Source organism: Gobius niger, assembly GCF_951799975.1.
Source record: "Gobius niger genome assembly, chromosome: 22".
In the NCBI taxonomy this organism is placed as follows: Eukaryota; Metazoa; Chordata; class Actinopteri; order Gobiiformes; family Gobiidae; genus Gobius; species Gobius niger.
In genome coordinates, this window is record NC_136873.1 from 11687781 (window position 1) to 11711382 (window position 23602).

The 23602-nt window shown below is 39.4% G+C and overlaps 1 protein-coding gene across 1 annotated transcript in view; it reads left to right on the forward strand.

The window, feature by feature from the left end:
- Window positions 1-1469: 1469 nt before the first annotated feature.
- atp2b3b (ATPase plasma membrane Ca2+ transporting 3b) overlaps window positions 1470-23602 on the forward strand; it is a gene marked incomplete at its 3' end in the record, with an annotated part of 99735 nt that continues 77602 nt past the window's right edge. Inside the window, 2 exon segments of the mRNA XM_079580777.1 lie at window positions 1470-1610; window positions 21608-22268. Of these exon segments, the coding sequence (XP_079436903.1) occupies window positions 22028-22268 (241 nt within the window). The 5' untranslated portion in view covers window positions 1470-1610; window positions 21608-22027.

The following is a 23602-nucleotide window of genomic DNA, read 5'->3' on the forward strand; positions in this document are numbered from 1 at the left end:
AAAAATGTGACAAAAATGTGACCAAAAAATTGAAGAAATTGATAAAAAATTGATGAAAAAATGACAAAAATGTGACAATTTTTTTTTTTAAATGTGACAAAAAAATTACTAAAAATCTATAAAAAATGACGAAAAAATGACAAAAAAGTTGCAAAAATGAGTTGAATGCCCAACAAAAAAATTGAAAAAAAATGTGATGACGTGAGGAAAAAGATCCTCTCGGTTCAGGCGGGAGTTCAGAGGTTAAGTGCAAAGTGGGCGGGACTGTGGGGCAGTGTTTAGCGCTCGTGCTTCACAGCCAGAAGGTCCGGGTTCGAGTCTTTCTGTGTGGAGTTTGCATGTTCTCCTCGTGTCGGCTTCTTCCGGGTCCGGTTTCCCCCACCAGTAAAAACACGTACAATAGGCCAGGATGAATGAGAGTGTTTGAGAGAGCGCACGGGGGACGACGGATGGAAATGAGCCCAAAGCTACAATCCAGCGTGGCTCGTTTACATGCATGAGACCCATGTATGTTCATTAACACTGACCCGACCAAATAAACCAATACTTCTTTCACTTCGCAAATGACTTATTTTGAGAACATTTAGCTCATTTCTCGATTACATTTTTAAATCTTTTAGCCTTTTTTGTGTTTTTTTATAGGATATTTTTAACAATTTTTTTTTTCTTTTTTTAAAATTCTTTTATTTTTGTTTCTTTTTTGTTATTTTTTGTTTTTTTTGTTTTTTATTATTATTTTTCTTTTTTTAGTATTATTTTCTTTTACTATTTTTTCTTTTTTTATTATTTTTTTATTATTATTATTTTATTTATTTTATTTATTTTATTTATTTTATTTATTTTATTTATTTTATTATTATTATTTTTTTATATTTTTTTTTATTATTTTTATTTTTATTTTTTTTTATTTTTATTTTATCATTTTATTTCATGTCAAAAGCCCACACGCATCAGAGGCGCGCGCCGCTGTGTCGTCATCACGCCAGGGGCCGGTGGGGGTGTGACGCAGACCCCCTCCCTCCCTCCTCCCTCCTCCCTCCTCGCGCCTCGTCTCGCGGATGCTGCCGCCGCCGCTGCCGCTGCTGTGACCGAGCTCCTGTGCGCGCGCGGCTCTCGCCTCCTCCTCCTCCTCCTCCTCCTCCTCGAAGATGTCGCCGCTCGGACTCCCCAGGCTCTCGGCTCGTCTCCCCCGCTCCCCTCGCCCCAGTTAGCCGCCTCCAAAACGTGGCCTCTGCGCTCCACCATCATCCTCTCGCCTCCCTCCCCTCTCTCTCTCACTCTCTCTCTCTCTCTCTTCCTCCTCTCTCTCCTCTTCCTCCTCTCCGCGCCAGCCCCCCCTCCCCGTCTGACTGCAGGCAGGTGACCGCCGTGGAGGAGCAGCAGCAGCCGCCACCGCAGCCGTCGTCGATAGCGTTACCCCCGCGTCCCGCTGCCTTCCAAGGGGGGGAGCCGCCGGTGTCCTCTCTCCTCTCTCCTCTCTCTCGCGCTCTCCGTCCCCCTCCGGCGCGCGCTCCTCTCTCCTCTCTCCCGGCGCCAGATTAAACGGGATTGTGCCTGTCCTCTCCGCGCGCCTGCCTGATGCCCGTGTCCTTGAGCTTGGCCTGCACACGGTGAGTCTGTGCGCGTGTGTGTGTGTGTGTGTGAGTGCGCGCGCGCGGCGTGTGTGTGTGTGGCGTTTATCCCCCCCCCCCCCCCCCCCCGTGTGGCGCACTACATCGGCCCCGGACCGAGCGATGCGGTGCGCGCGTAAAAAGGCTGCGCCGACGACGAGCCCCCCCCCCCCCCCCCCCCAACCCCAGTTCGAGAGGCTTCCGACGGGCGCCGTGGCCCTGTCTTTCCGGAGGGGGGGCGGGGGGGAGGGGGGGCGGGGGGGGGGGGGGGGGCTCAGACGCCGAATAATAGCCGTACAGTAAAGGGGGGCACATACGCGGCGGCGCTGTGACATTAACGACCACTTTGTCAGCGCGCCCCGTGCATGCGCAGAGCTACGGGGGGGGTAGTGTGTGTGTGTGTGTGTGTGTGTGTGTGTGTGTGTGTGTGTGTGTGTGTGGTGGGGGGGGGGGGGGTTGACGAGGCTACGTCCATAACCTCGTCCGCTCGGTGTGAAATCAGCCGCAGATCGTGAGCTCTCCTCCCCGCGCGCGGGCTCCCTCCGGCCCGGGGATGATAGCGCAGCGCTGTGGGGGTGCGGGTCTGATCTGAGGAGTGATCTGTGGAGCCGGGAGAGTCAGTCAGTCACCTTGTGGAGGGGGGGGGGGTGGGTGAGGAGGGGGGGGGGGGTGCCCATCCGACCACACACTCCCCGCATCCCAATGAAAGGGGGGGGTGGAGACAAGGTTAAACGTCCCGTTGCTCGGTTTGTCCTTCAGCGCCGAACGCGTTCCGGACGCGCCGGCACCAGTTGAGCGGTTTTTTGGTGCGACACGCAGGAAAGTGCGAACTCAGGGGTTCTCAAGCTGTGGCGCGCGTTCTTCAGGTGTGCGATGAGAGTGACCGAGTGGAAGTTAAGGTGCCTGATCAAACCGCATTTTGTCATAATTATATAACGCAACACATGTGGACCCTCCGTGTACTTTTACAGAGCGTTCCTGCTAAACAGTGATGACCTTATTGTTCAGCCTTAAAGGGACCATACGTACGTTCACCTGTTCACCGCAGCGGCCTCTGAAATCCTGCACTGTCACTCGAAAAGTTGTTACTTCCGCTCCACGAGCTCAATACAGAAGCTGCAGTTACGCGTAAGACCTGAGGTGGCAGCAGTGAGTGTGAAATGACCAACTTGCATCGAGTCCCTTTAAAAAAATGTCTTACTTTAAGAAATAAGTTCTTATTTTTTCCCTAAACAAGAAAGAAAAACTTTTTGAATCTTCTTCAATTTTAGACAAAGAATATTTTTCTTATTTTAAGAAAAACTAAGATCAAATATTAGTATTTATTAAGAACATTTTGCTCAAAAATGTGTGTAATTTAGAACATTTTACTTAAATCAAGCAACATTTAAGTAAAATATCCACAATTTTTCACTAAATAAGAATGTTTTCCTTAAATTGTTCCATTTTCTGAGGACATTTTGCTTAATTCTAGCTTTATTTGCTTAAATTTAGTGTTTCTTTCTTGTTTTATGATGAGAAAAATATTCTAGGAATAAGAATTCTTAGCGAGAAAAAAGTGCTGACCCCATTGGCAGAATTTTTTCCTTAAAACAAAACAAAATGTCTTATTTTAAGATGTGTTTCCTTGTTTTTAGTAGGGCACTTTTTGCAGTGTGAGAAATGGAAAAACGCCGTCCGGTTCCTTTAAAGTGATCGTCTGTGAGTTTAAAGCTCAAACACAGTTATCACAATTATGTTCAAGATTTTGCTAAAACTTTACCCAGTTTTCTTTAGTTTGGCCATTTTTAGGATTTTTACAGTTTCACTTCCTTATCGGACACTGACAGGAAGTGACATCGATACAGGGAAACGATTGGGGGGAAATAGAATCTTTTGGGAAACACAATTTTTCCCTCTTTTTAGCCATTTTCTGGCGGAATATCAACTTATTTATCACATACAAATAAAGTCAAGTGTAAATCGGGCCCATGTGGATATTTTCTCACAGCAGGTTGTTCTGTAGAAGTGAAAAAACGGCAGTTGTAGCTCGCGCTAGCTAACCATTCGCATTGTTCGCAGTATTTTACCTCATATTTTTTACTGTAGATATTTGTATCTGTTTCTGTGTGCAGCACAACTGTACAGTTTTTAAAGTGCTTTATAAAGAAAGTTGGTATGGTATGGTATTGGCCCGATGCTAACATGTAGCATCAAGTTAGCATTCTCCGTTATTCATGTATTTATGGGCTGTTGAACCACTTTGCTCCTCCCCATGTCTTTGTATCTTTATTTAGTAGAAACTATATTCATAATTCAGCATTTGTTAAAGTAGTTTTTGAATAATTAGAGAAAGTTTAGATTGTTTTCCCCCTTAACTGTTTTCAAACATGACCATATATGGGCGATTCCAGAGATGCCGTCTGTGTCTATACTGTTGCCGTGCCGACCGATGTTATATCAATGGGAAATGAGTCAAACTGCTGTGAACTTTACTTGTCAATGAACACGCCGCTCCGGATCGTTGTCTCTCAAACACACGTGGCCTAATGTACATGTTTTTAACGGTATGGGAAGCTGGAGGAGACCGAGCTAACCGCTAACCGCTAAGCGCCGTCCACTGTCCCGCAGGAAGTGACGTCGCCTCCGCAGGACACGCTCCAAACTCACCCTAATCCTGACCTTAAAGGGGCTGGATTCAAGTCGGCCATTTTATACTCACTGCTGCCGCCTCAGGTCGTACGTGTAACTGCAGCTTCTATATTAACACCTTTGTGAGCGACAGGGCAGGTCTGAGCTCATTATGAGGACATGGAGGAACATGTGGGGGGAGGAGGACACTTTGAAACTCCGTATAGTCCCTTTAAGGACAGTGGACTTTGAGATTAGTTTAGATAAATATCACGGGGAAATAGCGCTGATGTCATTTCCTGTTGACGTCTGTGAGCTCCACTGATCACATGACTCTCCGTCGGCTGCGTTTGGACTTTGACTTTACCTCTAACTATGTCACTTCCTGTCAGCAACTTAAAAACACAAATATTGTATGTATTTATTTGTTTATTTGAGCGTACATTTTGCTCAAAAGGAGTATGATCAAACTGTTCATTTCTCACAGTACAATCAATGTAAACAAAACAACAACAAGGAACAAGAGCAAAAAGAGGAAGAACTCGTTTCCTTTTTGACGCAAACCAAACTCACACCCACCGTTTGAACTGTTCACATAAAAACAGAACCAAACACTATTACACTACAAAAAGTGAATATGAAGCATTGGCTTAAATGACTTGAATTGAGGAAATGTTTCTTGTTTTGAGCGGTTTTCACTCATTTAGACACTTTTCCTGATTGGACCGAGTTTGCTTTGCTTGTTTGAGGACATTTCAGACCAGTTTTAGGGTAAATCTGGCTTTTTTCTAGGGTAAATTTTCTTGTCACATTTTTGTTGAATTTTTGTCACATTTTTGTCATTTGTTTGGTCATTTTTTTGGTCATTTTTTGTCTCATTTTTGTCACATTTTTGTCATTTTTTTTGTCATTTTTTTGTCATTTTTTGTCTCATTTTTGTCACATTTTTGTCACATTTTTGTTGAATTTTTGTTGAATTTTTGTTGAATTTTTGTTGAATTTTTGTTGAATTTTTGTTGAATTTTTGTCATTTTTTTGTTACATTTTTGTCATTTTTTTGTTATATTTTTGTCTCATTTTTGTCTCATTTTTGTCATTTTTTGTCACATTTTTGTCTCATTTTTGTCACATTTTTGTCACATTTTTGTCATTTTTTTGTCACATTTTTGTTGAATTTTTGTTGAATTTTTGTTGAATTTTTGTTGAATTTTTGTTGAATTTTTGTTGAATTTTTGTCACATTTTTGTCATTTTTTTGTCACATTTTTGTCATTTTTTTGTCACATTTTTGTCATTTTTTTGTCACATTTTTGTCACATTTTTGTCACATTTTTGTCATTTTTTTGTCTCGCTTGAAATAAGAAAGTAAAATTGCCAATGAGACAAGACCGTTTTTCTTTCCCCATTGGCAAAGAATATGACCTGAAATAAGGACGAAATGTATCGAAACGAGTCAGAAACATCTCAGAACAAGTGAAATAATCTAAGACAAACGCCCAAGAACTTCTTAACTCGTCAAAACAACTAAAATTTGGATTATTGTGCTCAAATTGAGATGTTTATACTAATCTAGTTCATTACTTTTTGCAGTGTACAAGAACGGGCTTGTTTCCTACAAAGCGAGTAACAAAGCGGCCGTTCATGTATTTCTCGGAATAAAAATATCTTTTCTGTTTTCCGTTTAAGTAAGTCAACACTAAAGAGCCTCAGGTCTCTAAGTCTCAAAGAGCCGCGATAGATACAGACGGCGTCTCTGGAATCGCCCATATATGGTCATGTTTGGAAACAGTTAAAGCAGCACTAAGTAACGTGTTTACTTTAATAAACCCTCCCCGTAGTCCCTGTGGGGGTGATACAAGTGTTAAAGGGATGATTGGGGGGTCTTTCATCGCCCCCTGGTGTCTCTGGACAGAAAACCATGTTTGCAACTTGACTGCCACCGGACCGGAGAAAGCAACACACACTAATGGAATCACGAAGAAGAAGCTAACATGCTAACGGGCAAAGCTAACTGCGGGCTAACGTCACTTTAAACAGTATTTACAGCCAAGTTTGAGTGAAAAAAAATATTTCCGTTGTATAATTGGATGCACAGTAACCCTCTGTCCCTTCAGTGTAGTATTTACTCTCCAAGACTATTAATAAGTAGCACCTGCAGTTGCGCTTATAATTATTCAAAAACGGCTTTAGTTTATAGTTTGTTTTACTAAATAAAGATACAAAGACATCGAGAGGAGCAAAGTGGTCACGGAGAGCACGATGCTTCACGTTAGCGTCTTGCTAATGCTAACGGCTAGCTAGCGCTTGCTACGACTGCCGTTTTTTCCCGCTTCTACTAAACCAGGGGTAGGCAACCTCAGGCCCGGGGGCCAAATCCGGCCCTTCCAGCGCAGAACCTCTGGCCCCCAAGATGAATTTGCTCAGGTACCTGTGGGGGAAGATGAGCCGCGTTTAGCTTCGGTGGTTATTGTGTAAAAACAGTGTAATATAAATACAAAATGTTGCTGTTTTACATGTGATTTTTAACCTCTTAACTCCCACCTGAACTGAGCACATTTTCCCCTGTTTGGCTTTACCCAAATCTAAAAGCCTCTTGAAAAGAAAGCATCGAAATGGCATCGGAACACAACAACAAAGTGACGAAAAAGCAACATAAACACCACAAAAGAGAGACTAAAACAGGCCAGAAAAGCAACAATAAAACGACAAAAAAAGTGACTAAAGAGCGAGAAAACGTGACGAGAAAACAGGGCGAAAATGCTTTTAAAAAACCACCAAGAAAATCTTAAAAAACGCTTCAAAAAAAGGACAAAAGAGCAGCGACAACGCAACAAAAAGTTACAGTTAGCTTCGTAGGCCTTAGCTTTCAAATGAGGCTCTACACTGTTGCTTGTCCAGGCAAAACATTGGCATTTGCAGAAAATTGTTCTTCACTTTGGGCTTCAGCGCTTCGGCCCTCGGTGATTCGGCGATGATGAAAATCGGCCGATCATATTCCACTGGAAAACGGCTAAAAAGATTCTATTTCCCCCCTGAGCGAAGCCACGCCCCCTCCTCTGACGAGATCCCGTCTGTATCTATGGTGTTTTTACTTGATAGTGTGATGGTTGTTATGACCTTGACCTTGTGTGATTGTGCTGAGCCCTCGTGGCGTTGGGTTTGGGTGTGTTGGGCGGAGCCATGGGCGGAGCCTTGTACCAGGTGGGCGGGGTTGTTGGCAGACTGAGTGTGGAAGCCGTTCAGGGCTAGAGGCCAAAGCGTTTATGTGATACAACATGGAATATTGAATTTTGGAATCAGTGTCATCCTTTTTAAAACACCCATAAGTTTGGACATTGAGTTTATTCACTTTCATCCCGGACACATGAGTCTTAAGCCCGGGCAGCTCTAGTGGATTCAAACCGCCACTACATTGATGAATAAGAGTGGCTGGTGGTGGATGTTTGTGTGAATGATGCTCAGTTGGCCCAGAACCTCCTAAGTCTTAACGAGAAAAACACAGAAGTTATTGTTTTTTAACAACAGCAAATCTGCGAATGACCCGCGTGACGCTTCTCTGGCTCCTCCCCTTCGAGCCTCTGCCAGAAACCTTGGGCTAGTTTTAGACAAACACCTTCAAATCTGACAAACAAATCAATTCTGTGATAAAGGCCAGCTTCTTACATTACGGGCCGGTAAGTCCGTGGTACTTATAGTGGTAATTACGAGTAATGACAGTGGTACTTACAGTGTAATTACAGTAAGTACTAGTATTTACAGTGGTAATTCTAGGTTATTACTGTGGTACTAAAAGTCATAATTACTAGCAAATAGGGTTAGGGGTTAGGGAGACACAGAGTTACCACTGTATCTTTCATTACTAAGAGATACAGTGGTAACTCTTAGTAATGAAGGTCATACTTCTATGTACTTTGATACTTTAAATGATAGTTTCTAGTAGTTTCAGTGATACATCTATGGTACGATACGATACGATACGATACGATGTGGTACTTCTACAAACAGACGTAATTTCTAGGATTGTGTGACTATAAAACAACATAAAACAGCACTAGGGAAAACAAGAACCTTCATTACTAAGAGTTACCACTGAATCTAGAAGTACATAACTTGTAATTCTCACTAGAGTATCCTTTAAGTACCACAATAAGTGCCTAGAATTACCACTGTAATTACCACTGTAAGTACTAAGGACTTACCGACCCGTAAAGTGTTACCCATTTGTTTGTTTTGGCTCCTTTCACATTGTTCAGGGCTGCACCATTTGCAGAAAAAACCTAATTGCGGCTTTTTCTGACAGATATTGTGATTATAATGTTTTATTTATATCATATGTTGTTGTATTTTTCATGCAGTTGAGCTTCGAGCCGCATACTTACTTCTGTCCGACACCACAGGGCTTAAATATTACGCTTCGGCTTCATCAGCAACAAGATCAAATCTGCAAGAGGCTGGTTTTAATCTCTATTAGACGTGATGATCTCACACTTTGGCTCCCTCCTGAATGAGAACTTTATTCGGCTCCAGAAAAGCGTCTCGAGGCTTGTTTTGCACCGATACCGATACCAGTATTGGGTATCGGGCCGATACCGTACTCATTAATGAGGTCCCGACGCCACACTGCAAAAAGTCAATATCAAGCATTGGCTTAAATGACTTGAATGGAGGAAATGTTTCTTGTTTTGAGCGGTTTTCACTCATTCAGACCTTTTTCCTGATCTGACCGAGTTTGCTTTGCTTGTTTGAGGACATTTCAGACCAGTTCTAGGGTAAATCTCGCTTGAAATAAGAAAGTAAAATTGCCAATGAGACAAGAACAATTTTCTTTCCCCATTGGCAAAGAAAATGTCCTGAAATAAGAACGAAATGTATCGAAACGAGTCAGAAACATCTCAGAACAAGTGAAATAATCCAGGACAAATGCCCAAGAACATCTTAACTAGTCAAAACAACTAAAAATTGGATTATTGCGCTCAAATTGAGATGTTTATACTGATCTAGCTCCTAGCAGCTCGCAGCTCCACTGAGGAGAGAAAATAGCCGTGTTTACAAGATACAGGCTAATGTTGCTAACTAGCCGCTAACAACGGCTAACAGTTTTGGCAATTCTTACGCCGTGTTATGCCCAATCAATCAATCAATCAAAGTTTATTTGTACAGCACCCAACCACAGCGAGAAGGTGCCCAGAGCGCTTTCCAGGACAAAAACAAGAATCACAATAGACAATAAATAGTAATCGAGTGAGTAAGTCGAGTAATCGGTGGCTCTGTATCGAAAGCTTTTCCGAAAAGATGTGTCTTCAACTGTGATTTAAAAACACTCAACTCAGTGATGTAACCCAGCGACTAAAAAATCCTCAGAAAATCCAGATTAAAGAGATACAGCATGTTTATATTGAGGGAAAATGAGCTGCAGCAGAACAATGAAAATGCTGAAGCTACTGGATAAGTTACAATAAGAGAAAATCTACAGGAGCTGAAGTAAAGACGAAAAGAGAGCATTTATCTGCAGTAATAAGTAACATCTCAATACTATTGTGAAATACAAATACATAAATGAATAAAGCACAAGCACTGAGGAGCTTTAGGACATGAGCTGTTCTGTCTGTGATGGACAGAGACATAAAATAATAATAATTATGTTGAATGAAAAATAAAAATGGCATCTGTTCAATTCTGATGTAACTTCTCTTAAAAGTGTCGCCGACTTTACTCAAGGAAATGTAAACGAGTAAATTAACTCATTACAAACCAATCCTAAACCGTCTATTCACTTTAAAAGGTCTGCTGAAGAAAATGCCTTGTACTCGTATCGGTTTCGTGGTATCGGTGCCTCCCAAATCAAAACTGTTTCTGGAATGTTTTGCCGTTTGCCTGAGACACACGTGAAGTTTGTTTCGAGCGACTTCAGAGACAAACTTCTGCGGCGACTTCTGAGAGGCTCATTCTGACCGGAGAACTTTAATCTATGCTTCTGCGTGTTTCTTGATCCGACTCGCGTGCTATAGTTGCTGGTCTTTTGCTTTTCAATCCTTTTAGACACTTTCTGGATATGGTCAAAGGAGCTCTACCTGATTTTTTTTGCAGTTATGGAATGAAATGACAATATACCTTCAGAAATATATTGTTAACTCAGGCGTTTGTGGGGAAAACCCTGTAGATATAATCATAAAGCATTTGCATCAATTACATGAACTTCCAGGGTAATTTTATAGCATTCTTGTGAAAGTTGTGAAATGTGAAAACGTAAAAAGACACAATATAAGAAACAGAACAAACAAACACTGTCACATTAAACGCCTAAGGGCAAAATACTGCACAATAAAAGTCCACACAGATAAATATAATAGAAGTGCCTGTTTAAAGTGATCACAGCTTGAGGAAAGAAACGGTTAATATGTCGATCAGTAGAACATATCGTTAGCCACATAGCATAACTGCCTAAGTCATTTTGTATAGAGGTCGGGAATGTGACGTCATATCGCTAAGCATTATGGGATTAGCAGCCATTGTAAACTAATGGAGATTTTAAAAGTTAAAATACTGGAGTTATTGTTCACATTAAAACACTTGGAGACCACAGTGTGTTAGATGTATTTATCAGCAGTATCTCAGCAGCTAACGGAGTCGTTCCACTGGTTTTTTCTCCACTTTTTATACTGTTTTTAGCTAATGTTAGTCTATGGAAATTTATGCTAAGAGCTGCAAAGATGGCGGATCTCTATGGTAACTGTGGACATTCCCGAACTCTATTGTTAAAATGGCAATAAGAGAAAAACAATGTGTTTCCTATAAAACGTCTTTTTATATGTTTTCCAAAATCAAAACAAAAATTAGTTAGGCAATTATGCTATGTGGCTAACGATATGATGGAGCGATACCTTCTCCCTGAAGGGGAGACAAAAACTCAACAAAAATTCAACAAAAACTTAACAAAAAAATAACAAAAATTCAACAAAAACTTAACAAAAAAATAACAAAAATTCAACAAAAATGTGACAAAAACTTAACAAAAAAATAACAAAAATTCAACAAAAATTCAACAAAAACTTTAAAAAATAACACAGACATTTTGAATCTCTCTTAAGTCCTGAGGGTTTTGGAGCTAAAAAGTCAAGTGGAAACCCCCAAAAACCCGTCTCCAGCTCTGAGCCGGAGGATCCTCGACCCAGATGGAGGCCGCGTTTGTTCCCACATGGTTTAAATGATGAACCGTGTCACTGACGTCCGGCTCTCTGTCGTTTTATTAGTGCTTTATGAGGTCGAGTAGATTTGAGTCGCTGCTTTGCCCTCACTGCGTGCTGTGTTAGCGATCCGAGGCGTAACTCTGAGCGTGGAGGGAGGAGGAGGGAAGAAGCGCCGCCGCTGCACTGACGGTAAAGCCTGGGCCTCGGGGAGCTCTGAGTGCGCTCTCTCTCTGAGCAGATGGATTGTGGCACGGGGGGGGAAAAAAAAAAGCAAAGTTAGTCATCGAGGTCACGGAGTTCACCCGGGGCTCCATTACAAAACATCACATCTTTGACGACGCCGCGGCGGTTCTCAGCGCGGGGGGCGCGGGCCGCGTTCGGGCCGCGTTCGGGCCGCGGCGTTCTGGGTCCTGGCTTCAAGTCTCTCAAGTCCTTTCTGTGCATTTAAAAAAGATATGTGGGATTAAAAAGCAAAGCCATAGATTATTTTGTTTAACCTCTTAACTCCCACCTGAACGGATCCCATTTTCTCCGGTTTGGCTTTACCCGAATCAAAAAGATTCTTGGGAAAAGAAGCACCAAAACAGACACAAAAATGAGAAGAAAACAAGGATGTAAACGCAACAAAAATTTGACAAAAACAAAACAAAAAAGTGACAAAATTCAACAAAAATGTGACAAAAATTCAACAAAAACTTAACAAAAAAATAACAAAAATTCAACAAAAATGTGACAAAAATTCATCAAAAATGTGACAAAAACTAAACAAAAAAATAACAAAAATTCAACAAAAAAATTACAAAAATTCAACAAAAAAATAACAAAAATTCAACAAAAATGTGACAAAAACTTAACAAAAAAATAACAAAAACTTAACAAAAAAATAACAAAAACTCAACAAAAATTCAACAAAAACTTAACAAAAAAATAACAAAAATTCAACAAAAACTTAACAAAAAAATAACAAAAATTCAACAAAAACTTAACAAAAAAATAACAAAAATTCAACAAAAATGTGACAAAAACTTAACAAAAAAATAACAAAAACTTAACAAAAAAATAACAAAAATTCAACAAAAAAATAACAAAAATTCTCCAAAAATGTGACAAAAACTTAACAAAAAAATAACAAAAATTCAACAAAAATGTGACAAAAACTCAACAAAAAAATTACAAAAACTCTAAGCTCTAAACTAAAAAAAAAAACATACAAAAGGTGACTCAACACAGCAACAACGTGAGGAAAAAGATCAGTTTTGTGGGTCTTAGCTTTCAAATGAGGTGCTACACAGGCCTATATAATAACCAAAGAGGACAGAATGCATTTGGTTCAGGCGGGCGGTTAGAGGTTAAACGAAAGCCCATATTCGGCTTCATCCCTGTTTCATACAGTCCGACTGTTGGTGCTTTAATTGGTTTTATTTTGTTGACATATTAGTTACAAAGATCAGGGATTTCTATTCGTTTTCCAGGAAGTAACTCATTCATTCCATCATGTCATGTTTTCGTTGCTTCTTGTGTAAAACCTTCTCAGAATCGGCTCAAATGCTCTTCATTCGAGCCTTTTTTCGACGACATTGTTGCATTTTCCCCGTTGCTTTTGGGCATTAAAGCTGCATTATGCAAAACTCCTTCCTATTAGTGCGTATTTGACCTTTCGGTGACCCTGCGGCTGCGTGCGTGGTCAGCTTAGCGCCTCCACTTTCCATCGCAGCGGCTCCAGGGTCCACTGTTTTTAGAGTTTCTGGTAGGTTTTTATTGAACAAGGAGTATATGTGCTTCAATCAAACAAGTAGCATTAAAGTTAACAGACTCTCGTGTGTTTCCAGGCAGTTTTAGATGGAAAATACTGAAAAAAAAGTTCCCTATATGTTTGTTAACCTCTTAACTCCCACCTGAACGGATCCCATTTCATCCAGTTTGGCTTTACCCTAATCAAAAAGCTTCTTCGGAAAAAAGCACCAAAACAGCCACGAAATAGGAAAAGAAAACAAGGATGTAAACGCAACAAACAAGTGACAAAAATTCAATAAAAATGGGACAAAAATTCAACAAAAATGTGACAAAAATTCAATAAAAATGTGACAAAAATTCAATAAAAATGTGACAAAAATTCAAAAAAATGCGACAAAAATTTAACAAAAATGTGACAAAAATTCAACAAAAAAATGACAAAAACTCAACAAAAAAATGACAAAAATTCAACAAAAAAATGACAAAAATTCAACAAAAAAGTGACAAAAATTCAACAAAAATGTGACAAAAATTCTACAAAAAAATGACAAAAATTCAACAAAAATGTGACAAAAATTCAACAAAAATGTGACAAAAACTCAACAAAAAAATGACAAAAATTTAACAAAAAAGTGACAAAAATTCAACAAAAATGTGACAAAAATTCAACAAAAAAATGACAAAAACTCAACAAAAAAATGACAAAAATTCAAAAAATAAATGACAAAAATTCAACAAAAAAATGACAAAAATTTAACAAAAAAGTGACAAAAATTCAACAAAAATGTGACAAAAATTCAACAAAAATGTGACAAAAATTCAACAAAAAAATGACAAAAATTCAACAAAAATGTGACAAAAATTCAACAAAAAATGACAAAAATTCAACAAAAATGTGACAAAAATTCAACAAAAATGTGACAAAAATTCAACAAAAAAATGACAAAAATTCAACAAAAATGTGACAAAAATTCAACAAAAATGTGACAAAAATTCAACAAAAAAATGACAAAAATTCAACAAAAATGTGACAAAAACTCAACAAAAATGTGACAAAAAAATGACAAAAATTCAACAAAAAATGACATAAATTCAACAAAAATGTGACAAAAAAATGACAAAAACTCAACAAAAAAATGACAAAAATTCTACGAAAATGTGACAAAAACTCAACAAAAAAATTACAAAAACTGTGACAAAAAAAAACATAAAAAAGGTGACCCAACACAACAACAGCGCGAGGAAAAAGATCAGTTTTGTGGGTCTTAGCTTTCAGATGAGGTGTTACACAGACCTTTATAACAGCCAAAGAGGACAGAATGCATTTGGTTCAGGCGGGTGGTAAGAGGTTAAACAGGGGAAACGTGGACGAGCTCGGTTGGTTCTAACTTCACCCCTGTTTGGCCCCATAGCGGAGGGGGGGGGAGAGGGTAAGAACAGATCCCAGTTTGGAGAACGGTTCCTTTAAAGCAACACTAAATGACAAAACTGCTTCAAAAATGTGGCAAAAAGTTAAAGATCAATTTTGCAGATCTTTAAAATGAGGCGTCACACTGACCTCTAGGCTGTGAACTCTACCCAAGAAGCTTTTAGATTTGGGTAAAGCTGCTGTGCAAAGGCAAAGCGAGTGCTTACAGTGAACGTGCTCCTCGTCCTGCGGCGGCGACACAGAGCGAGCGGAGACTGCCTGACAAACGCAGTAACAAAGTGTTCTCTTTGCACTTTATGTAATGGCCCTCACGTGCGCGCCCCTCTACACATGTGCACGGCGGGCATCAAAGCGCGGCGCGCGGGAGGCGAGCGCGGGCGCCGTGCGGGGGGCGAGCGCCGGGCACAGACACGGTGGCACTGAGCGTCTCCCGAGAGGCCGGGGGGGGAGGTGTTAGTCAGTCATGGCTCTGCGTCACGGCAGGTTCAGGGCAGGTTTGGAGAGTCACGCAGAGGCGAAAGACTCTCACTAACGCTCTACAGTAGGTCACATGGATATTTACTGTATATACTGTATATATATGAGGCTCTGTTTTAAGTACCTTATTTTAAAATATGTTTTAAAGGGATGTTTCAGGATGTTTGACATAGGGCCTCATTTCCTAGTTTTCCAGAGTGTTGCTGATTTCTGGAGATATATATTCATTCTTCTTATATTTGAAGAGTTTCGTGGCGCTAGGCTAGTGCAAGGCTAGTGCATTTCTATGGTATCAGCTAGCCTGCATTAGCCCCTTAACTCCCACCTGAACCGAGAAAAAATTCAGCTAAAAAAAGACAAAAATTCAGCAAAAAAGTGACAAAAATTCAACAAAAAAAGACAAAAATTCAACAAAAAAGTGACAAAAATTCAACAAAAAAAGACAAAAATCCAGCAAAAAAAAGACAAAAAAAGACAAAAAAAAGACAAAAATTCAACAAAAAAGTGACAAAAATCCAGCAAAAAAATGACAAAAAAATCAACAAAAAAAAGACAAATAAAGACAAAAAAAGACAAAAACTCAACAAAAATGTGACCAAAAAAAAAAAAAAACATTAAAAAGGTGACTCAACGCAGCAACAGTGCGAGGAAAAAGATCAGTTTTGTGGGTCTCAGCTTTCAGATGAGGTGTTACACAGATTCGACGAAAAATTGAGAAAAAATGGATTAAAAAGTGCTAAGAATTTGACAAAAAATACGAATAATTTGACGAAAAAGTGACAAAAAAGTCATGAAAATTTGACAAAAATGAGATGACTTGTCCCTCAGTTCCCCCCAACTAAAATATCTTCCCACGGCTCTGTGGAAATGTGAAAAAAAAGTGAGAAAACATTGGCAAGAAAGTGACGAAAAATTGATGAAAAAGTGGCAAAAATGTCACAAAACTGTCACAAGAAATTGAAAAAAAATATATGAAAAAATTGCAAAAATGTGACAAAAAATGACAAAAAAAATTGACAAAAATTTGATGAAAATTTGACCCAAAAATTGCAAAAATTGACAAAAAAAAATACCAAAATTTTATTAAAAATGTACGAAAAAATAACAAAACAGATTACAAATTCCTCTGAGTAGCTGCTCCTCGCTCTGAGCTGAAGAGGAGAAACAGGCTCTGAAGACTCAGCTTTAGCCAGGACTCCTGACTTTTCCGTTGCTTTTGTCCCGGGCAGATTCAGAGGATCAGATCAGGGGAATGATCGTGTGAAAAAGGTCGACTTTGTGCCATAACCCGCACTTTTTATCTTCATTACGCTTCCTAAACTCATCTAAAACCGAAAATATGAGGCCGATTATTGTGAAGTAAAAAGTGGGAAAAAGCTTGGGAAGAGTCGACTCCATTTCTGGATTCATTTATGTTCGTAAAGTTCATGGTTTTGTGATAAATGCTGTTATTGAGGCGCTCGAGGAGCAGACGCTGCTGCCAGATCTTACATTATTATTCCTTCAGCTTCTCTCTGTGAGTTTATCTTTTTCTACAAATTGCTGTGACCCATGTGACAGGTGTGGAGGATGTGGAGGATGTGGAGGATGTGGAGGATGTGGAGGATGTGGAGGATGTGGAGGATGTGGAGGATGTGGAGGATTTTTCCTTTCAATTAAAAAATGTAAATAACTAGTTACTCACTCCTCTCGTGCGTTAAACACAAAAATGTGACAAAAATTCAACAAAAATGTGACAAAAATTCAACAAAAATGTGACAAAAATTCAACAAAAAAGTGACGACAATTCAACCAAAAAGTGACAAAAATTCAACAAAAAAGTGACAAAAATTCAACCAAAAAGTGACAAAAATTCAACAAAAAAGTGACAAAAATTCAACAAAAAAGTGACAAAAATTCAACCAAAAATGTGACAAAAATTCAACTAAAATGTGACAAAAATTCAACAAAAAAGTGACGACAATTCAACCAAAAAGTGACAAAAATTCAACCAAAAAGTGACAAAAATTCAACCAAAAAAAGTGACGACAATTCAACAAAAATGTGACAAAAACTCAACAAAAAAGTGACAAAAATTCAACCAAAAAGTGACAAAAATTCAACCAAAAAGTGACGACAATTCAACAAAAAAGTGACACAAATTCAACAAAAAAGTGACGAAAATTCAACAAAAAAGTGACAAAAATTCAACCAAAAAGTGACAAAAATTCAACACAAATGTGACAAAAATTCAACCAAAAAGTGACAAAAATTCAACAAAAATGTGACAAAAATTCAACCAAAAAGTGACAAAAATTCAACAAAAATGTGACAAAAATTCAACCAAAAAGTGACAAAAATTCAACCGTGAGAGTAAATACTGCGCTGACAGAAAAGACAATGGAGATCTTTTTTTTTCACTCAAACTTGGCTGTAAACACTGTTTAACTGGTGCTAGCCCGCAGTTAGCTTTGCCCGTTAGCCTGTTAGCTTCTTCTTCGTGATTCCATTAGTGTGTATTGGTGACTCCGGTCAAGTTGCCATTGTGGTTTTCTGGCCAGAGACACCAGGGGGACGACAGAGAGGATGTATTAAAGTAAAAAAGTTACTTAGTTCTGCTTTAATCATCATCAACCCTCCTGGAAGCTGATTGGCCGGTGGATCTGCTTCACGGTGGATCTGCAGTTTCCCCTCACTCATGTCGAGAGCTTCTGACTTCCTGGTGTCCGTCTGCAGGTCGGGTCGTGCGGTCGGATAATGGGTCTTGTCTCTAAACGATGAGGGAAACGTTTGTGGCTTTTCCTTTTACAATAAACTTAAGTAAATAACAGACGCTGCGACAGAACCGGCTCCTGCTCCGTCTGAGAGAGAAACAGCGGAATATTCCTCCGTCTGAAGCCACGTTACCGGCTTCATCATCACTGCCATTACCGAAAGTCTCATCGTGTTTTAGCATAAACTTTCCCAACAGTCAGGGCTTCGTTAAAGGTGTTGTTCTGTCGCAGTTTCCTCTTATATCTGTCGGCGCTGTAGCAAAACTGACCTCCTCTGACAGCACAGTTTGTCCAAATGTTCTTCTGTGTGGGATCCTCCTGTTGCCTCAAGGGATCAGTTTTTAAAATGTACGAACATTTGAAAACTGGGACATTGCAGTGATGATACAACCAAGGCAGAATTTTACAATACAATAATACAATAATCTGCATCATGAGTGTAGAAACATATATGTGTGTTTTCTGTTTGTATAACCTCTTAACTCCCACCTGAACGGATCCCATTCTCTCCAGTTTGGCTTTACCCGAATCAAAAAGCTTATTGGGGAAAAAGCACCAAAATAGCCACAAAAAATGAGAAGAAAACAAGGATGGAAAGGCAACAAAAATGTGACAAAAATTCAACAAAAATGTGACAAAAATTCAGCAAAAACGTGACAAAAATTCAACAAAAATGTGACAAAAATTAAACAAAAAAGCGAAAAAAAATTCAACAAAATGTGAAAAAAATTAAACAAAAAAGTGACAAAAATTCAACAAAAAGTGACAAAAAAATGACAAAAAAATGGCAAAAAATTCAACAAAAATGTGACAAAAATTCAACAAAAATTCAACAAAAATTCAACAAAAATGTGACAAAAATTCAACAAAAATTCAACAAAAATGTGACAAAAATTCAACAAAAAGTGACAAAAAAATGACAAAAAAATGGCAAAAATTCAACAAAAATGTGACAAAAATTCAACAAAAAAGTGACAAAAATTCAACAAAAAAGCGAAAAAAATTCAACAAAAATATGACACAAATTCTACAAAAAATGTGACAAAAATTCAACAAAAAAGCGAAAAAAAATTCAACAAAATGTGACAAAAATTCAACAAAAATTTCACAAAAAATCAACAAAAATTCAACAAAAATGTGACAAAAATTCAACAAAAATTTCACAAAAAATCAACAAAAATGTGACAAAAAATCAACAAAAAATCAACAAAAAATCAACAAAAAAATGACAAAAAATCTACAAAAATGTGACAAGAAAAAGTGTAAAAAAAAAACTAAAAACATACACAGCAACAACGTGAGGAAAAAGATCAGTTTTGTGGGTCTTAGCTTTCACATGAGGCGTTCCACAGCCAGGCCAGAATGCATCTGGTTCAGGCGGGTGTTAAGAGGTTAAAGCCTGTTCGGAGTGACGTCATGTGAGCGCCCCTGAGCGTGTCAGCGGCGTGTCCTATCGGCGGAGGGAAACTGCAGCCGTTCCTTTTATAGCCTCAGAGCTTCGCCGCGCGTGACGTCAGAACCAGCGCCTCCTCGGCTGATGTATTTTAGATGAGTTTTTTTCTTTCTTTCTGAGTAAAGCAGGAAACGGCAGCGGCATGAATTATTTTTATTGTCTATAAATAACGGCGTGACCCTGGAGACGTTGCGCCGCGGCGTAACTGGAGCAGCGCTGACCTCCAGGTTGGACGCGCTGGTCCAGAATGATTCGCCTTTTCTTCTTACAGCAGTCGGGGGGAAGCACATTTACATAAGGACTGTACTTACACATAACACATGTCGACACGATCATGCTTTGTTTAGTGGTTCACTTCCTGTTCGGACACGGAGAGGAAGTGACGTACGTGGAGGTGGATGCAGAAATCAGAAGAACCATTTACTACATTTCTGTGGTTTCTTCATCATTAACATCTTATAAAATGAAGGTCTTCGCATGAGCTATTCACACACACAGTCATTAAATAATACAGATCGATCTTGTCTTTATCCAACTTAATGATTTTATTACTGCACATAATGTCCCAGTCCGGCTTTAGGGTAAACCACAGCGCCGCGACCGCCCCTCTTAAAGATTTTAAATGACACTATTCTTTTCTTTCTTCTTACCTGCTCCTCTGAGGTGCATGGAATCACATGTGGTGTGCCGCAGGGTTCGATTTTAGGCCCAGTGCTTTTTTAACCTCTTAACTCCCGCCTGAACCGAGAGGATCTTTTTCCTCACATCATCAGATTTTTTTTTTTTCATCATTTTTTTGTTGGGTAATCAACTCATTTTTGTAACGTTTTTGTAATTTTTTTGTCAATTTTTTTGTCACATTTTTGTCAAATTTGTGTCTTTTTTTTGTCATTTTTTTAATCATATTTGTATCTTTTTTTTTTTTTACTTTTTTTTCTTTTTTTTTCACATTTTTGTTGTTTTTTTGTCATTTTTTGTCACATTTTTGTTGTTTTTTTGTCATTTTTTTGTCACATTTTTTTTCACATTTTTGTCATTTTTTTGTCACATTTTGTCATTTTTTTGTCACATTTCTGTCATTTTTTTGTCACATTTTGTCATTTTTTTGTCACATTTTTGTCATTTTTTTTCACATTTTAGTCATTTTTTTGTCACATTTTTGTCGTTTTTTTGTCTTTTTTTTGTCATTTTTTTAATCATATTTTTATCATTTTTTTGTCACATTTTTGTCTTTTTTTTCACATTTTTGTTGTTTTTTTGTCATTTTTTGTCACATTTTTGTTGTTTTTTTGTCATTTTTTTGTCACATTTTTTTTCACATTTTTGTCATTTTTTTGTCACATTTTGTCATTTTTTTGTCACATTTTGTCATTTTTTTGTCACATTTCTGTCATTTTTTTGTCACATTTCTGTCATTTTTTTGTCACATTTTGTCATTTTTTTGTCACATTTTTGTCGTTTTTTTGTCTTTTTTTTGTCATTTTTTTAATCATATTTTTATCATTTTTTTGTCACATTTTTGTCATTTTTTTCACATTTTTGTTGTTTTTTTGTCATTTTTTGTCACATTTTTGTTGTTTTTTTGTCATTTTTTTGTCACATTTTTTTTCACATTTTTGTCATTTTTTTGTCACATTTTGTCATTTTTTTGTCACATTTCTGTCATTTTTTTGTCACATTTCTGTCATTTTTTTGTCATTTTTTTGTCACATTTTGTCATTTTTTTGTCACATTTTTGTCGTTTTTTTGTCTTTTTTTTGTCATTTTTTTAATCATATTTTTATCATTTTTTTGTCACATTTTTGTCATTTTTTTGTCACATTTTTGTCATTTTTTTGTCATTTTTTGTCACATTTTTGTAATTTTTTGTAATTTTTGTAATTTTTTTGTCATTTTTTTGTCATTTTTTTGTCATTTTATTGTCACATTTTTGTCAAATTTTTGTCTTTTTTTTGTCATTTTTTTAATCATATTTTTGTCATTTTTTTTGTCATTTTTTTTGTCATTTTTTTTGTCACATTTTTGAACGTGCAAACTCCACACAGAAAGGCCCCGTCCTGGTGGGAATCGAACTCGGGACCTTCTAGCTGTGAAGCACAAGCACTAACCGCTGCGCCACCGTGCCAACGAGGCGAGAATGTGTAACTCGAGCATTTACAGCAATGAACAAAGTCACGAACAAACGCTTTATAAATGTTGTAGAAGTGCTTATTAATGATGTTCACGAATTAAAGGTTTCCGTGTTTTGTGCCCCCGAACCCGTGACCCTCTGGCTGCGAGGCGAGGGCTGGAGAGAGGTCGACTCTCTGAGGTTAACGCTGTGGTTTCCCTCCCTCTGTCCAGGCCGCGCTGCAGCTGCATCAGCATCAGCATCAGCCTCCTCTGACGGACCGGGGCGCTGCTTCCTGTCTGCGGTTTCTCAGCCGCCTCTGCCTCGCTCGGCCCTCTCTCTGACCCGTCCCGAGTCAGCCTGCGGGGGGCGCCGTGCGAGCCCGCCCCGACCCGCGCAGGGAGGGGGGCGCCGCGACGAGGAAAGAGAGCGGAGTCGCCAAAACACGGGGGAGAAAAAAGCAACCTGGATTCCATCGGACGCGGGGATCGCCACGTGGCCGACAAAGTTCCCTAACGCTCCTCGTCCCGATGGGGAAGTGACGGAGTCGGGACAGTCGATTCCGAAATCCTCTTCTGAACTGGTCACATGAGACACGCTTCAACCGGACACTCACGGGGAAGACGGAGCTAAGACTTCAGTAAACCAGGACACGCCTCTGTGACATGTCCACGACCGGCACCATGGGCGACATGGCCAACAGCGCGGTGGAGTTTTACCCCAAGGGCGGGCGCGGGGGCGGGGGCCGGGCGGACGGCGGGCACTCGGGCGCGGACTTCGGCGTCAGCCTGACGGAGCTGCGGGAGCTGATGGAGCTCAGGGGCAACGACGCCCTGCAGAAGATCGAGAGCAGCTACGGCAACACGGAGGGCCTGTGCCAGAGACTGCTCTCCAGCACCACAGACGGTGAGACACACGCTAAACACGCTAAACACGCTTAAAGAGGGGGTGTTCTGCTTTTTTCAGTCACATAGCACCAGTCTATATCACACTACAATGATGAGCAAACCTTCTGTTGGTCTGTAAATGCAGTAAATTAGAATAACTGCCTTGTATAAAATGTCTCTCTCAAAATGGCTGTAGCAAATGACTTGAAATAGGCCTCTGTCTCTTTAAGAACCTCTGAGCCTTTAGACACGCCCCCTCCACACGCTGTCTGTGGCATCAGTGGGGAGGGAGCTCTGTGGTTGGTTACTCGGCTGGTGACCAAAGCTCGGAGGCGTCTCCAGGAGGTGGGGGCGTTCCTAGGAGGACTCAGGCAAACCTATCCCTAAAATGGCCGCCATCAGAGTTTTTACAGATGACTCAGAAATACGTGAATGTGCCAAGGCAACACTTCAGCCATGTTTTTAATGAGGGAATGACATAATAACATGATGGAAAGCTTGAAAGAAATTGACAAAAAATGGAAGAAAAAATGACAAAAAATTGACAAAAAAATGACAAAAAATTGATTAAAAAAAGACAAAAAAATGACCAAAAAATGAAAAAAAATGGAAAAAAAATGAAAAAAAATGTGACAAAAAATGTGACAAAAAATGAAAAAAAATTGACGAAAAATTGACAAAAAATGACGAAAAAATGGCGAAAAAATGACAAAAATGTGACAAAAATTTGATAAAAAATTTACCAAAAAATGACAAAAATATGACAAAAAAATGTAGAAAAAATGACAAAAATGTGACAAAAATTGATAAAAAATGACAAAAATATGACAAAAAATGTAAGAAAAAATTGACAAAAAAATGACCAAAAAATGACAAAAAAGTTACAAAAATGAGTTGAATACCCAACAAAAAAATGATGGAAAAAGAATCTGCTGACGTGAGGAAAAAGATCCTCTCGGTTCAGGCGGGAGTTAAGGGGTTAAGAACCTCTGAGCCTTTAGACACGCCCCCTCCACACGCTGAATGTGCCATGGCAACACTTCAGCCATGTTTTTAATGAGGGATAACATGATGGAAAGCTTGAAAAAGTCCATTTTGCACGATACCCCCCCTTTAATAAACACGCTACAGACTGCTCTCTCCGGGGCCCGACTCATGAACTCGGGGCCCAGGTTAATATTCACGCCCGGCTTTGTTTTCCCGCCATCACGACCCTGTATTTGTGTCTCACTCGCGTCGCCTCCCGGGCTCCGTGCACTTGGTTTCAGTCGTGGAGTCGTCCGTGACCTCCCACACGCCGGCACAGCAGCTACACGCGTGTGGAGTGTCATGTGGAGTGTCATGTGGTCACGC